Source organism: Schistocerca nitens, unplaced genomic scaffold, assembly GCF_023898315.1.
Source record: "Schistocerca nitens isolate TAMUIC-IGC-003100 unplaced genomic scaffold, iqSchNite1.1 HiC_scaffold_468, whole genome shotgun sequence".
Lineage (NCBI taxonomy): Eukaryota > Metazoa > Arthropoda > Insecta > Orthoptera > Acrididae > Schistocerca > Schistocerca nitens.
Window position 1 is genome coordinate 7694555 of NW_026046001.1, and position 16538 is coordinate 7711092.

A 16538-nucleotide genomic window follows, 5' to 3' on the forward strand; every position below is an offset into this window, starting at 1 on the left:
AACAGCTGCGCGGAAACAGCTGCGCGGAAACAGCTGCGCGGAAACAGCTGCGCGGAAACAGCTGCGCGGAAACAGCTGCGCGGAAACAGCTGCGCGGAAACAGCTGCGCGGAAACAGCTGCGCGGAAACAGCTGCGCGGAAACAGCTGCGCAGAAACAGCTGCGCAGAAACAGCTGCGCAGAAACAGCTGCGCAGAAACAGCTGCGCAGAAACAGCGGCGCAGAAACAGCGGCGCAGAAACACTCTATAGCCTCCGGTTACAGGAGCGTACCTCCATGTTCAATGTTTTTTGGGCAGTTGAACATGTAAAGTTGAATCCCGTACGCGCGTGGTAGGATCTCTAGACCACGCGCGCGTACGGAGTTCGTCACCCATGCTGTTGCAGTGAAGTCTCATCAGAAAATCAGAAACAGCTGCGCAGAAGCGGCTGCGCAGAAGCGGCTGCGCAGAAGCGGCTGCACAGAAGCGGCTGCGCAGAAACGGCTGCGCAGGAACGGCTGCGCAGGAACGGCTGCGCAGGAACGGCTGCGCAGGAACGGCTGCGCAGGAACGGCTGCGCAGGAACGGCTGCGCAGAAACGGCTGCGCAGAAACAGCTGCGCAGAAACGGCTGCGCATAAACGGCTGCGCATAAACGGCTGCGCATAAACGGCTGCGCATAAACGGCTGCGCATAAACGGCTGCGCATAAACGGCTGCGCATAAACGGCTGCGCATAAACGGCTGCGCATAAACGGCTGCGCAGGAACGGCTGCGCAGGAACGGCTGCGCAGGAACGGCTGCGCAGAAACGGCTGCGCAGAAACGGCTGCGCAGAAACGGCTGCGCAGAAACGGCTGCGCAGAAACGGCTGCGCAGAAACGGCTGCGCAGAAGCGGCTGCGCAGAAGCGGCTGCGCAGAAACGGCTGCGCAGATACGGCTGCGCAGAAACGGCTGCGCAGAAACGGCTGCGCAGAAACGGCTGCGCAGAAACGGCTGCGCAGAAACGGCTGCGCAGAAACGGCTGCGCAGAAACGGCTGCGCAGAAGCGGCTGCGCAGAAGCGGCTGCGCAGAAACGGCTGCGCAGATACGGCTGCGCAGAAACGGCTGCGCAGAAACGGCTGCGCAGAAACGGCTGCGCAGAAACGGCTGCGCAGAAACGGCTGCGCAGAAACGGCTGCGTAGTAACAGCTGCGCAGAAACGGCTGCGCAGAAACGGCTGCGCAGAAACGGCTGCGCAGAAACGGCTGCGCAGAAACGGCTGCGCAGAAACGGCTGCGCAGAAACGGCTGCGCAGAAACGGCTGCGCAGAAACGGCTGCGCAGAAACGGCTGCGCAGAAACAGCTGCGCAGAAACAGCTGCGCAGAAACAGCTGCGCAGAAACAGCGGCGCAGAAACAGCTGCGCAGAAACAGCTGCGCAGAAACAGCTGCGCAGAAACAGCTGCGCAGAAGCAGCTGCGCAGAAACAGCTGCGCAGAAACAGCTGCGCAGAAACAGCTGCGCAGAAACAGTGCGCAGAAACAGCTGCGCAGAAACAGCTGCGCAGAAACAGCTGCGCAGGAACAGCTGCGCAGAAACAGCTGCGCAGAAACAGCTGCGCAGAAACAGCTGCGCAGAATCAGCTGCGCAGAATCAGCTGCGCAGAAACAGCTGCGCAGAAACAGCTGCGCAGGAACAGCTGCGCAGGAACAGCTGCGCAGAAACAGCTGCGCAGAAACAGCTGCGCAGAAACAGCTGCGCAGGAACAGCTGCGCAGGAACAGCTGCGCAGGAACAGCTGCGCAGGAACAGCTGCGCAGGAACAGCTGCGCAGGAACAGCTGCGCAGGAACAGCTGCGCAGGAACAGCTGCGCAGAAACAGCTGCGCAGGAACAGCTGCGCAGGAACAGCTGCGCAGGAACAGCTGCGCGGAAACAGCTGCGCGGAAACAGCTGCGCGGAAACAGCTGCGCGGAAACAGCTGCGCGGAAACAGCTGCGCGGAAACAGCTGCCGCGGAAACAGCTGCGGGGCGGAAACAGCTGCGCGGAAACAGCTGCGCGGAAACAGCTGCGCAGAAACAGCTGCGCAGAAGCAGCTGCGCAGAAACAGCTGCGCAGAAACAGCTGCGCAGAAACAGCTGCGCAGAAACAGCTGCGCAGAAAACAGCTGCGCAGAAAACAGCGGCGCAGAAACAGCGGCGCAGAAACACTCTATAGCCTCCGGTTACAGGAGCGTACCTCCATGTTCAATGTTTTTTGGGCAGTTGAACATGTAAAGTTGAATCCCGTACGCGCGTGGTAGGATCTCTAGACCACGCGCGCGTACGGAGTTCGTCACCCATGCTGTTGCAGTGAAGTCTCATCAGAAAATCAGAAACAGCTGCGCAGAAGCGGCTGCGCAGGAACAGCTGCGCAGGAACAGCTGCGCAGAAACAGCTGCGCATAAACAGCTGCGCATAAACAGCTGCGCATAAAACAGCTGCGCATGAACAGCTGCGCATGAACAGCTGCGCAGAAACAGCTGCGCAGAAAACAGCTGCGCAGAAACAGCTGCGCAGAAACAGCTGCGCAGGAACAGCTGCGCAGGAACAGCTGCGCAGGAACAGCTGCGCAGAAACAGCTGCGCAGGAACAGCTGCGCAGGAACAGCTGCGCAGAAACAGCTGCGCAGAAACAGCTGCGCAGGAACAGCCAGACGCAGGAACAGCTGCGCAGGAAAAGCCGCGCAGGAACAGCCGCGCAGGAACAAGCCGCGCAGGAACAGCCGCGCAGGAACAGCCGCGCAGGAACAGCCGCGCCGAAACAGCCGCGCCGAACAGCCGCGCCGAAACAGCCGCGCCGAAACAGCCGCGCCGAAACAGCCGCGCCGAAACAGCCGCGCCGAAACAGCCGCGCCGAAACAGCCGCGCCGAAAAAGCCGCGCCGAAAAAGCCGCGCCGAAACAGCCGCGCCGAAACAGACCGCGCCGAAACAGCCGCGCCGAAACAGCCGCGCCGAAACAGCCGCGCCGAAACAGCCGCGCCCAAACAGCCGCGCCGAAACAGCCGCGCCGAAACAGCCGCGCCGAAACAGCCGCGCCGAAACAGCCGCGCCGAACAGCCGCGCCGAAACAGCCGCGCCGAAACAGCCGCGCCGAAACAGCCGCGCCGAAACAGCCGCGCCGAAACAGCCGCGCCGAAACTGCCGCGCCGAAACTGCCGCGCCGAACTGCCGCGCCCGAAACTGCCGCGCCCGTAACTGCCGCGCCGAAACTGCCGCGCCGAAACTGCCGCGCCGAAACATGCCGCGCCGAAACAGCCGCGCCGAAACAGCCGCGCCGAAACAGCCGCGCCGAAACAGCCGCGCCGAAACAGCCGCGCCGAAACAGCCGCGCCGAAACAGCCGCGCCGAAACAGCCGCGCCGAAACAGCCGCGCCGAAACAGCCGCGCCCGAAACAGCCGCGCCGAAACTGCCGCGCCGAAACTGCCGCGCCGAAACTGCCGCGCCGAAACTGCCGCGCCGAAACTGCCGCGCCGAAACTGCCGCGCCGAAACTGCCGCGCCGAAACTGCCGGCGGCCGAAACTGCTGCGCCGAAACAGCTGCGCCGAAACAGCTGCGCCGAAACAGCTGCGCCGAAACAGCTGCGCAGAAAACAGCTAGGCTAAGCAGCTGCGCAGAAACAGCCTGCGCAGAAACAGCTGCGCAGAAACAGATGCGCAGAAACAGCTGCGCAGAAACAGCTGCGCAGAAACAGCTGCGCGGAAACAGCTGCGCGGAAACAGCTGCGCGGAAACAGCTGCGCGGAAACAGCTGCGCGGAAACAGCTGCGCGGAAACAGCTGCGCGGAAACAGCTGCGCAGAAACAGCTGCGCAGAAGCAGCTGCGCAGATACAGCTGCGCAGAAACAGCTGCGCAGAAACAGCTGCGCAGAAACAGCTGCGCAGAAACAGCTGCGCAGAAACAGCTGCGCAGAAACAGCTGCGCAGAAACAGCGGCGCAGAAACAGCGGCGCAGAAAACACTCTATAGCCTCCGGTTACAGGAGCGTACCTCCATGTTCAATGTTTTTTGGGCAGTTGAACATGTAAAGTTGAATCCCGTACGCGCGTGGTAGGATCTCTAGACCACGCGCGCGTACGGAGTTCGTCACCCATGCTGTTGCAGTGAAGTCTCATCAGAAAATCAGAAACAGCTGCGCAGAAGCGGCCTGTTCAGGAACAGCTGCGCAGGAACAGCTGCGCAGAAACAGCTGCGCAGAAACAGCTGCGCATAAACAGCTGCGCATAAACAGCTGCGCATAAACAGCTGCGCATAAACAGCTGCGCATAAACAGCTGCGCATAAACAGCTGCCGCATGAACAGCTCTGCGCATGAACAGCTGCGCATGAACAGCTACAGCTGCGCATGAACAGCTGCGCAGAAACAGCTGCGCAGAAACAGCTGCGCAGAAACAGCTGCGCAGAAACAGCTGCGCAGAAACAGCTGCGCAGGAACAGCTGCGCAGGAACAGCTGCGCAGAAACAGCTGCGCAGGAACAGCTGCGCAGGAACAGCTGCGCAGAAACAGCTGCGCAGAAACAGCAGCACAGGAACAGCTGCGCAGGAACAGCTGCGCAGGAACAGCTGCGCAGGAACAGCTGCGCAGGAACAGCCGCGCAGGAACAGCCGCGCAGGAACAGCCGCGCCGAAACAGCCGCGCCGAAACAGCCGCGCCGAAACAGCCGCGCCGAAACAGCCGCGCCGAAACAGCCGCGCCGAAACAGCCGCGCCGAAACAGCCGCGCCGAAACAGCCGCGCCGAAAAAGCCGCGCCGAAAAAGCCGCGCCGAAACAGCCGCGCCGAAACAGCCGCGCCGAAACAGCCGCGCCGAAACAGCCGCGCCGAAACAGCCGCGCCGAAACAGCCGCGCCGAAACAGCCGCGCCGAAACAGCCGCGCCGAAACAGCCGCGCCGAAACAGCCGCGCCGAAACTGCCGCGCCGAAACTGCCGCGCCGAAACTGCCGCGCCGAAACTGCCGCGCCGTAACTGCCGCGCCGAAACTGCCGCGCCGAAATTGCCGCGCCGAAACTGCCGCGCCGAAACAGCCGCGCCGAAACAGCCGCGCCGAAACAGCCGCGCCGAAACAGCGGCGCCGAAACAGCCGCGCCGAAACAGCCGCGCCGAAACAGCCGCGCCGAAACAGCCGCGCCGAAACAGCCGCGCCGAAACAGCCGCGCCGAAACAGCCGCGCCGAAACTGCCGCGCCGAAACTGCCGCGCCGAAACTGCCGCGCCGAAACTGCCGCGCCGAAACTGCCGCGCCGAAACTGCCGCGCCGAAACTGCCGCGCCGAAACTGCTGCGCCGAAACAGCTGCGCCGAAACAGCTGCGCCGAAACAGCTGCGCCGTAACAGCTGCGCAGAAACAGCTAGGCATAAGCAGCTGCGCAGAAACAGCTGCGCAGAAACAGCTGCGCAGAAACAGATGCGCAGAAACAGCTGCGCAGAAACAGCTGCGCAGAAACAGCTGCGCAGAAACAGCTGCGCAGAAACAGCTGCGCAGAAACAGCTGCGCAGAAACAGCTGCGCAGAGACAGCTGCGCAGAGACAGCTGCGCAGAGACAGCTGCGCAGAGACAGCTGCGCAGAAACAGCTGCGCAGAAACAGCTGCGCAGAAACAGCTGCGCAGAAACAGCTGCGCAGAAACAGCTGCGCAGAAACAGCTGCGCAGAAACAGCTTCGCAGAAACAGCTGCGCAGAAACAGATGCGCAGAAACAGCTGCGCAGAAACAGCTGCGCAGAAACAGCGGCGCAGAAACACTCTATAGCCTCCGGTTACAGGAGCGTACCTCCATGTTCAATGTTTTTTGGGCAGTTGAACATGTAAAGTTGAATCCCGTACGCGCGTGGTAGGATCTCTAGACCACGCGCGCGTACGGAGTTCGTCACCCATGCTGTTGCAGTGAAGTCTCATCAGAAAATCAGAAACAGCTGCGCGGAGACGGCTGCGCAGAAGCGGCTGCGCGGAAGCGGCTGCGCGGAAGCGGCTGCGCGGAAGCGGCTGCGCGGAAGCGGCTGCGCGGAAGCGGCTGCGCGGAAGCGGCTGCGCGGAAACGGCTGCGCGGAAACGGCTGCACGGAAACGGCTGCGCGGGAACGGCTGCGCGGGAACAGGTGCGCGGGAACAGGTGCGCGGGAACAGGTGCGCGGGAACAGCTGCGCAGGAACAGCTGCGCAGGAACAGCTGCACAGGAACAGGTGCGCAGGAACAGCTGCGCAGGAACAGCTGCGCAGGAACAGGTGCGCAGGAACAGGTGCGCAGAAACAGCTGCGCCGAAACAGCTGCGCAGAAACAGCGGCGCAGAAACAGCGGCGCAGAAACAGCGGCGCAGAAACAGCGGCGCAGAAACACTCTATAGCCTCCGGTTACAGGAGCGTACCTCCATGTTCAATGTTTTTTGGGCAGTTGAACATGTAAAGTTGAATCCCGTACGCGCGTGGTAGGATCTCTAGACCACGCGCGCGAACGGAGTTCGTCACCCATGCTGTTGCAGTGAAGTCTCATCAGAAAATCAGAAACAGCTGCGCAGAAGCGGCTGCGCAGAAGCGGCTGCGCGGAAGCGGCTGCGCGGAAGCGGCTGCGCGGAAGCGGCTGCGCGGAAGCGGCTGCGCGGAAGCGGCTGCGCGGAAGCGGCTGCGCGGAAGCGGCTGCGCGGAAGCGGCTGCGCGGAAGCGGCTGCGCGGAAACGGCTGCGCAGATACGGCTGCGCAGAAACGGCTGCGCAGAAACGGCTGCGCAGAAACGGCTGCGCAGAAACGGCTGCGCAGAAACGGCTGCGCAGAAACGGCTGCGCAGAAACGGCTGCGCAGAAACGGCTGCGCAGAAACGGCTGCGCAGAAACGGCTGCGCAGAAGCGGCTGCGCAGAAACGGCTGCGCAGAAACAGCTGCGCAGAAACAGCTGCGCAGAAACAGCTGCGCAGAAACAGCTGCGCAGAAGCAGCTGCGCAGAAACAGCTGCGCAGAAACAGCTGCGCAGAAACAGCTGCGCAGAAACAGCTGCGCAGAAACAGCTGCGCAGAAACAGCTGCGCAGAAACAGCTGCGCAGGAACAGCTGCGCAGAAACAGCTGCGCAGGAACAGCTGCGCAGGAACAGCTGCGCAGGAACAGCTGCGCAGAAACAGCTGCGCAGGAACAGCTGCGCAGGAACAGCTGCGCAGGAACAGCTGCGCAGGAACAGCTGCGCAGAAACAGCTGCGCAGAAACAGCTGCGCAGAAACAGCTGCGCAGAAACAGCTGCGCAGGAACAGCTGCGCAGAAACAGCTGCGCAGAAACAGTGCGCAGAAACAGCTGCGCAGAAACAGCTGCGCAGAAACAGCTGCGCAGGAACAGCTGCGCAGAAACAGCTGCGCAGAAACAGCTGCGCAGAATCAGCTGTGCAGAATCAGCTGCGCAGAAACAGCTGCGCAGAAACAGCTGCGCAGGAACAGCTGCGCAGGAACAGCTGCGCAGAAACAGCTGCGCAGAAACAGCTGCGCAGAAACAGCTGCGCAGGAACAGCTGCGCAGGAACAGCTGCGCAGGAACAGCTGCGCAGGAACAGCTGCGCAGGAACAGCTGCGCAGAAACAGCTGCGCGGAAACAGCTGCGCGGAAACAGCTGCGCGGAAACAGCTGCGCGGAAACAGCTGCGCGGAAACAGCTGCGCGGAAACAGCTGCGCGGAAACAGCTGCGCGGAAACAGCTGCGCGGAAACAGCTGCGCAGAAACAGCTGCGCAGAAACAGCTGCGCAGAAACAGCTGCGCAGAAACAGCTGCGCAGAAACAGCGGCGCAGAAACAGCGGCGCAGAAACACTCTATAGCCTCCGGTTACAGGAGCGTACCTCCATGTTCAATGTTTTTTGGGCAGTTGAACATGTAAAGTTGAATCCCGTACGCGCGTGGTAGGATCTCTAGACCACGCGCGCGTACGGAGTTCGTCACCCATGCTGTTGCAGTGAAGTCTCATCAGAAAATCAGAAACAGCTGCGCAGAAGCGGCTGCGCAGAAGCGGCTGCGCAGAAGCGGCTGCGCAGAAACGGCTGCGCAGGAACGGCTGCGCAGGAACGGCTGCGCAGGAACGGCTGCGCAGGAACGGCTGCGCAGGAACGGCTGCGCAGGAACGGCTGCGCAGAAACGGCTGCGCAGAAACAGCTGCGCAGAAACAGCTGCGCATAAACGGCTGCGCATAAACGGCTGCGCATAAACGGCTGCGCATAAACGGCTGCGCATAAACGGCTGCGCAGAAACGGCTGCGCATAAACGGCTGCGCATAAACGGCTGCGCATAAACGGCTGCGCATAAACGGCTGCGCATAAACGGCTGCGCAGGAACGGCTGCGCAGGAACGGCTGCGCAGAAACGGCTGCGCAGAAACGGCTGCGCAGAAACGGCTGCACAGAAACGGCTGCGCAGAAACGGCTGCGCAGAAACGGCTGCGCAGAAACGGCTGCGCAGAAACGGCTGCGCAGAAGCGGCTGCGCAGAAGCGGCTGCGCAGAAACGGCTGCGCAGATACGGCTGCGCAGAAACGGCTGCGCAGAAACGGCTGCGCAGAAACGGCTGCGCAGAAACGGCTGCGCAGAAACGGCTGCGCAGAAACGGCTGCGCAGAAACGGCTGCGCAGAAACGGCTGCGCAGAAGCGGCTGCGCAGAAGCGGCTGCGCAGAAACGGCTGCGCAGATACGGCTGCGCAGAAACGGCTGCGCAGAAACGGCTGCGCAGAAACGGCTGCGCAGAAACGGCTGCGCAGAAACGGCTGCGCAGAAACGGCTGCGCAGTAACGGCTGCGCAGAAACGGCTGCGCAGAAACGGCTGCGCAGAAACGGCTGCGCAGAAACGGCTGCGCAGAAACGGCTGCGCAGAAACGGCTGCGCAGAAACGGCTGCGCAGAAACGGCTGCGCAGAAACGGCTGCGCAGAAACAGCTGCGCAGAAACAGCGGCGCAGAAACAGCTGCGCAGAAACAGCTGCGCAGAAACAGCTGCGCAGAAACAGCTGCGCAGAAGCAGCTGCGCAGAAACAGCTGCGCAGAAACAGCTGCGCAGAAACAGCTGCGCAGAAACAGTGCGCAGAAACAGCTGCGCAGAAACAGCTGCGCAGAAACAGCTGCGCAGGAACAGCTGCGCAGAAACAGCTGCGCAGAAACAGCTGCGCAGAATCAGCTGCGCAGAATCAGCTGCGCAGAAACAGCTGCGCAGAAACAGCTGCACAGGAACAGCTGCGCAGGAACAGCTGCGCAGAAACAGCTGCGCAGAAACAGCTGCGCAGAAACAGCTGCGCAGGAACAGCTGCGCAGGAACAGCTGTGCAGGAACAGCTGCGCAGGAACAGCTGCGCAGGAACAGCTGCGCAGGAACAGCTACGCAGGAACAGCTGCGCAGGAACAGCTGCGCAGAAACAGCTGCGCAGGAACAGCTGCGCAGGAACAGCTGCGCAGGAACAGCTGCGCGGAAACAGCTGCGCGGAAACAGCTGCGCGGAAACAGCTGCGCGGAAACAGCTGCGCGGAAACAGCTGCGCGGAAACAGCTGCGCGGAAACAGCTGCGCGGAAACAGCTGCGCGGAAACAGCTGCGCGGAAACAGCTGCGCAGAAACAGCTGCGCAGAAGCAGCTGCGCAGAAACAGCTGCGCAGAAACAGCTGCGCAGAAACAGCTGCGCAGAAACAGCTGCGCAGAAACAGCTGCGCAGAAACAGCGGCGCAGAAACAGCGGCGCAGAAACACTCTATAGCCTCCGGTTACAGGAGCGTACCTCCATGTTCAATGTTTTTTGGGCAGTTGAACATGTAAAGTTGAATCCCGTACGCGCGTGGTAGGATCTCTAGACCACGCGCGCGTACGGAGTTCGTCACCCATGCTGTTGCAGTGAAGTCTCATCAGAAAATCAGAAACAGCTGCGCAGAAGCGGCTGCGCAGGAACAGCTGCGCAGGAACAGCTGCGCAGAAACAGCTGCACAGAAACAGCTGCGCATAAACAGCTGCGCATAAACAGCTGCGCATAAACAGCTGCGCATAAACAGCTGCGCATAAACAGCTGCGCATGAACAGCTGCGCATGAACAGCTGCGCATGAACAGCTGCGCAGAAACAGCTGCGCAGAAACAGCTGCGCAGAAACAGCTGCGCAGAAACAGCTGCGCAGGAACAGCTGCGCAGGAACAGCTGCGCAGAAACAGCTGCGCAGGAACAGCTGCGCAGGAACAGCTGCGCAGGAACAGCTGCGCAGAAACAGCTGCGCAGGAACAGCAGCGCAGGAACAGCTGCGCAGGAACAGCTGCGCAGGAACAGCTGCGCAGGAACAGCCGCGCAGGAACAGCCGCGCAGGAACAGCCGCGCAGGAACAGCCGCGCCGAAACAGCCGCGCCGAAACAGCCGCGCCGAAACAGCCGCGCCGAAACAGCCGCGCCGAAACAGCCGCGCCGAAACAGCCGCGCCGAAACAGCCGCGCCGAAACAGCCGCGCCGAAACAGCCGCGCCGAAACAGCCGCGCCGAAAAAGCCGCGCCGAAAAAGCCGCGCCGAAACAGCCGCGCCGAAACAGCCGCGCCGAAACAGCCGCGCCGAAACAGCCGCGCCGAAACAGCCGCGCCGAAACAGCCGCGCCGAAACAGCCGCGCCGAAACAGCCGCGCCGAAACAGCCGCGCCGAAACAGCCGCGCCGAAACAGCCGCGCCGAAACAGCCGCGCCGAAACAGCCGCGCCGAAACAGCCGCGCCGAAACAGCCGCGCCGAAACAGCCGCGCCGAAACAGCCGCGCCGAAACAGCCGCGCCGAAACAGCCGCGCCGAAACTGCCGCGCCGAAACTGCCGCGCCGAAACTGCCGCGCCGAAACTGCCGCGCCGTAACTGCCGCGCCGAAACTGCCGCGCCGAAACTGCCGCGCCGAAACTGCCGCGCCGAAACAGCCGCGCCGAAACAGCCGCGCCGAAACAGCCGCGCCGAAACAGCCGCGCCGAAACAGCCGCGCCGAAACAGCCGCGCCGAAACAGCCGCGCCGAAACAGCCGCGCCGAAACAGCCGCGCCGAAACAGCCGCGCCGAAACAGCCGCGCCGAAACTGCCGCGCCGAAACTGCCGCGCCGAAACTGCCGCGCCGAAACTGCCGCGCCGAAACTGCCGCGCCGAAACTGCCGCGCCGAAACTGCCGCGCCGAAACTGCCGCGCCGAAACTGCCGCGCCGAAACTGCTGCGCCGAAACAGCTGCGCCGAAACAGCTGCGCCGAAACAGCTGCGCCGAAACAGCTGCGCAGAAACAGCTAGGCATAAGCAGCTGCGCAGAAACAGCTGCGCAGAAACAGCTGCGCAGAAACAGATGCGCAGAAACAGCTGCGCAGAAACAGCTGCGCGGAAACAGCTGCGCGGAAACAGCTGCGCGGAAACAGCTGCGCGGAAACAGCTGCGCGGAAACAGCTGCGCGGAAACAGCTGCGCGGAAACAGCTGCGCGGAAACAGCTGCGCAGAAACAGCTGCGCAGAAGCAGCTGCGCAGAAACAGCTGCGCAGAAACAGCTGCGCAGAAACAGCTGCGCAGAAACAGCTGCGCAGAAACAGCTGCGCAGAAACAGCTGCGCAGAAACAGCGGCGCAGAAACAGCGGCGCAGAAACACTCTATAGCCTCCGGTTACAGGAGCGTACCTCCATGTTCAATGTTTTTTGGGCAGTTGAACATGTAAAGTTGAATCCCGTACGCGCGTGGTAGGATCTCTAGACCACGCGCGCGTACGGAGTTCGTCACCCATGCTGTTGCAGTGAAGTCTCATCAGAAAATCAGAAACAGCTGCGCAGAAGCGGCTGCGCAGGAACAGCTGCGCAGGAACAGCTGCGCAGAAACAGCTGCGCAGAAACAGCTGCGCATAAACAGCTGCGCATAAACAGCTGCGCATAAACAGCTGCGCATAAACAGCTGCGCATAAACAGCTGCGCATAAACAGCTGCGCATGAACAGCTGCGCATGAACAGCTGCGCATGAACAGCTGCGCAGAAACAGCTGCGCAGAAACAGCTGCGCAGAAACAGCTGCGCAGAAACAGCTGCGCAGAAACAGCTGCGCAGGAACAGCTGCGCAGGAACAGCTGCGCAGAAACAGCTGCGCAGGAACAGCTGCGCAGGAACAGCTGCGCAGAAACAGCTGCGCAGAAACAGCAGCACAGGAACAGCTGCGCAGGAACAGCTGCGCAGGAACAGCTGCGCAGGAACAGCCGCGCAGGAACAGCCGCGCAGGAACAGCCGCGCCGAAACAGCCGCGCCGAAACAGCCGCGCCGAAACAGCCGCGCCGAAACAGCCGCGCCGAAACAGCCGCGCCGAAACAGCCGCGCCGAAACAGCCGCGCCGAAACAGCCGCGCCGAAACAGCCGCGCCGAAACAGCCGCGCCGAAAAAGCCGCGCCGAAAAAGCCGCGCCGAAAAAGCCGCGCCGAAACAGCCGCGCCGAAACAGCCGCGCCGAAACAGCCGCGCCGAAACAGCCGCGCCGAAACAGCCGCGCCGAAACAGCCGCGCCGAAACAGCCGCGCCGAAACAGCCGCGCCGAAACAGCCGCGCCGAAACAGCCGCGCCGAAACAGCCGCGCCGAAACAGCCGCGCCGAAACAGCCGCGCCGAAACAGCCGCGCCGAAACAGCCGCGCCGAAACAGCCGCGCCGAAACAGCCGCGCCGAAACTGCCGCGCCGAAACTGCCGCGCCGAAACTGCCGCGCCGAAACTGCCGCGCCGTAACTGCCGCGCCGAAACTGCCGCGCCGAAATTGCCGCGCCGAAACTGCCGCGCCGAAACAGCCGCGCCGAAACAGCCGCGCCGAAACAGCCGCGCCGAAACAGCCGCGCCGAAACAGCCGCGCCGAAACAGCCGCGCCGAAACAGCCGCGCCGAAACAGCCGCGCCGAAACAGCCGCGCCGAAACAGCGGCGCCGAAACTGCCGCGCCGAAACTGCCGCGCCGAAACTGCCGCGCCGAAACTGCCGCGCCGAAACTGCCGCGCCGAAACTGCCGCGCCGAAACTGCTGCGCCGAAACTGCTGCGCCGAAACAGCTGCGCCGAAACAGCTGCGCCGAAACAGCTGCGCCGAAACAGCTGCGCAGAAACAGCTAGGCATAAGCAGCTGCGCAGAAACAGCTGCGCAGAAACAGCTGCGCAGAAACAGATGCGCAGAAACAGCTGCGCAGAAACAGCTGCGCAGAAACAGCTGCGCAGAAACAGCTGCGCAGAAACAGCTGCGCAGAAACAGCTGCGCAGAGACAGCTGCGCAGAGACAGCTGCGCAGAGACAGCTGCGCAGAAACAGCTGCGCAGAAACAGCTGCGCAGAAACAGCTGCGCAGAAACAGCTGCGCAGAAACAGCTTCGCAGAAACAGCTGCGCAGAAACAGATGCGCAGAAACAGCTGCGCAGAAACAGCTGCGCAGAAACAGCGGCGCAGAAACACTCTATAGCCTCCGGTTACAGGAGCGTACCTCCATGTTCAATGTTTTTTGGGCAGTTGAACATGTAAAGTTGAATCCCGTACGCGCGTGGTAGGATCTCTAGACCACGCGCGCGTACGGAGTTCGTCACCCATGCTGTTGCAGTGAAGTCTCATCAGAAAATCAGAAACAGCTGCGCGGAGACGGCTGCGCAGAAGCGGCTGCGCGGAAGCGGCTGCGCGGAAGCGGCTGCGCGGAAGCGGCTGCGCGGAAGCGGCTGCGCGGAAGCGGCTGCGCGGAAGCGGCTGCGCGGAAACGGCTGCGCGGAAACGGCTGCGCGGAAACGGCTGCACGGAAACGGCTGCGCGGGAACGGCTGCGCGGGAACAGGTGCGCGGGAACAGGTGCGCGGGAACAGGTGCGCGGGAACAGCTGCGCAGGAACAGCTGCGCAGGAACAGCTGCACAGGAACAGGTGCGCAGGAACAGCTGCGCAGGAACAGCTGCGCAGGAACAGGTGCGCAGGAACAGGTGCGCAGAAACAGCTGCGCCGAAACAGCTGCGCAGAAACAGCGGCGCAGAAACAGCGGCGCAGAAACAGCGGCGCAGAAACAGCGGCGCAGAAACACTCTATAGCCTCCGGTTACAGGAGCGTACCTCCATGTTCAATGTTTTTTGGGCAGTTGAACATGTAAAGTTGAATCCCGTACGCGCGTGGTAGGATCTCTAGACCACGCGCGCGAACGGAGTTCGTCACCCATGCTGTTGCAGTGAAGTCTCATCAGAAAATCAGAAACAGCTGCGCAGAAGCGGCTGCGCGGAAGCGGCTGCGCGGAAGCGGCTGCGCGGAAGCGGCTGCGCGGAAGCGGCTGCGCGGAAGCGGCTGCGCGGAAGCGGCTGCGCGGAAGCGGCTGCGCGGAAGCGGCTGCGCGGAAGCGGCTGCGCGGAAGCGGCTGCGCGGAAGCGGCTGCGCGGAAACGGCTGCGCAGATACGGCTGCGCAGAAACGGCTGCGCAGAAACGGCTGCGCAGAAACGGCTGCGCAGAAACGGCTGCGCAGAAACGGCTGCGCAGAAACGGCTGCGCAGAAACGGCTGCGCAGAAACGGCTGCGCAGAAACGGCTGCGCAGAAACGGCTGCGCAGAAACGGCTGCGCAGAAGCGGCTGCGCAGAAACGGCTGCGCAGAAACGGCTGCGCAGAAACGGCTGCGCAGAAACAGCTGCGCAGAAACAGCTGCGCAGAAACAGCTGCGCAGAAACAGCTGCGCAGAAACAGCTGCGCAGAAACAGCTGCGCAGAAGCAGCTGCGCAGAAACAGCTGCGCAGAAACAGCTGCGCAGAAACAGCTGCGCAGAAACAGCTGCGCAGAAACAGCTGCGCAGAAACAGCTGCGCAGAAACAGCTGCGCAGATACAGCTGCGCAGATACAGCTGCGCAGATACAGCTGCGCAGAAACAGCTGCGCAGAAACAGCTGCGCAGAAACAGCTGCGCAGAAACAGCTGCGCAGGAACAGCTGCGCAGAAACAGCTGCGCAGGAACAGCTGCGCAGGAACAGCTGCGCAGGAACAGCTGCGCAGAAACAGCTGCGCAGGAACAGCTGCGCAGGAACAGCTGCGCAGGAACAGCTGCGCAGGAACAGCTGCGCAGGAACAGCTGCGCAGGAACAGCTGCGCAGGAACAGCTGCGCAGGAACAGCTGCGCAGAAACAGCTGCGCAGAAACAGCTGCGCAGAAACAGCTGCGCAGAAACAGCTGCGCAGAAACAGCTGCGCAGAAACAGCGGCGCAGGAACAGCGGCGCAGAAACAGCGGCGCAGAAACACTCTATAGCCTCCGGTTACAGGAGCGTACCTCCATGTTCAATGTTTTTTGGGCAGTTGAACATGTAAAGTTGAATCCCGTACGCGCGTGGTAGGATCTCTAGACCACGCGCGCGTACGGAGTTCGTCACCCATGCTGTTGCAGTGAAGTCTCATCAGAAAATCAGAAACAGCTGCGCAGAAGCGGCTGCGCAGAAGCGGCTGCGCAGAAACGGCTGCGCAGAAACGGCTGCGCAGAAACGGCTGCGCAGGAACAGCTGCGCATAAGCGGCTGCGCATAAGCGGCTGCGCAGAAGCGGCTGCGCTGAAGCGGCTGCGCAGAAGCGGCTGCGCAGAAGCGGCTGCGCAGAAGCGGCTGCGCAGAAGCGGCTGCGCAGAAGCGGCTGCGCAGAAGCGGCTGCGCAGAAGCGGCTGCGCAGAAGCGGCTGCGCAGAAGCGGCTGCGCAGTAGCGGCTGCGCAGTAGCGGCTGCGCAGAAGCGGCTGCGCAGAAGCGGCTGCGCAGAAGCGGCTGCGCAGAAGCGGCTGCGCAGAAGCGGCTGCGCAGAAGCGGCTGCGCAGAAGCGGCTGCGCAGAAGCGGCTGCGCAGAAGCGGCTGCGCAGAAACGGCTGCGCAGAAACGGCTGCGCAGAAACGGCTGCGCAGAAACGGCTGCGCAGAAGCGGCTGCGCAGAAGCGGCTGCGCAGAAGCGGCTGCGCAGAAGCGGCTGCGCAGAAGCGGCTGCGCAGAAGCGGCTGCGCAGAAGCGGCTGCGCAGAAGCGGCTGCGCAGAAGCGGCTGCGCAGAAGCGGCTGCGCAGAAACGGCTGCGCAGAAACGGCTGCGCAGAAACGGCTGCGCAGAAACGGCTGCGCAGATACGGCTGCGCAGAAACGGCTGCGCAGAAACGGCTGCGCAGAAACGGCTGCGCAGATACGGCTGCGCAGAAACGGCTGCGCAGAAACGGCTGCGCAGAAACGGCTGCGCAGAAACGGCTGCGCAGGAACGGCTACGCAGGAACGGCTGCGCAGGAACGGCTGCGCAGGAACGGCTGCGCAGGAACGGCTGCGCAGGAACGGCTGCGCAGGAACGGCTTCGCAGAAGCGGCTGCGCAGAAGCGGCTGCGCAGATGCGGCTGCGCAGAAGCGGCTGCGCAGAAGCGGCTGCGCAGAAGCGGCTGCGCAGAAGCGGCTGCGCAGAAGCGGCTGCGCAGAAGCGGCTGCGCAGAAGCGGCTGCGCAGAAGCGGCTGCGCAGAAGCGGCTGCGCAGAAGCGGCTGCGCAGAAGCGGCTGCGCAGAAACGGCTGCGCAGAAACGGCTGCGCAGAAACGGCTGCGCAGAAACGGCTGCGCAGAAACGGCTGCGCAGAAACGGCTGCGCAGAAACGGCTGCGCAGGAACGGCTGCGCAGG

General features: G+C 62.9%; 1 protein-coding gene across 1 annotated transcript; it reads left to right on the plus strand.

Moving 5' to 3' along the window:
- The first annotated feature begins 3650 nt into the window (after positions 1-3650).
- Positions 3651-9680, plus strand: LOC126232325 (trichohyalin-like). The gene is made up of 5 exons (XM_049942604.1): positions 3651-3983; positions 4350-5797; positions 5906-6227; positions 6518-7792; positions 8283-9680. Exons 1-5 carry the CDS (start codon positions 3651-3653, stop codon positions 9678-9680), a joined length of 4776 nt encoding a protein of 1591 aa, XP_049798561.1.
- The last annotated feature ends 6858 nt before the right edge of the window (positions 9681-16538 follow it).

Excerpts from the sequence above, each read along its gene's own strand:
- LOC126232325 (XM_049942604.1), top strand. The coding sequence starts at position 3,651 with ATGCGCAGAAACAGCTGCGCAGAAACAGCTGCGCAGAAACAGCTGCGC. Across the intron at positions 3,984-4,349 it reads TAGCCTCCGGTTACAGGAGC|CTGCGCAGAAACAGCTGCGC; the intron begins GTACCTCCATGT and ends GCGCATGAACAG. Across the intron at positions 7,793-8,282 it reads TAGCCTCCGGTTACAGGAGC|GAACGGCTGCGCAGGAACGG; the intron begins GTACCTCCATGT and ends ACGGCTGCGCAG.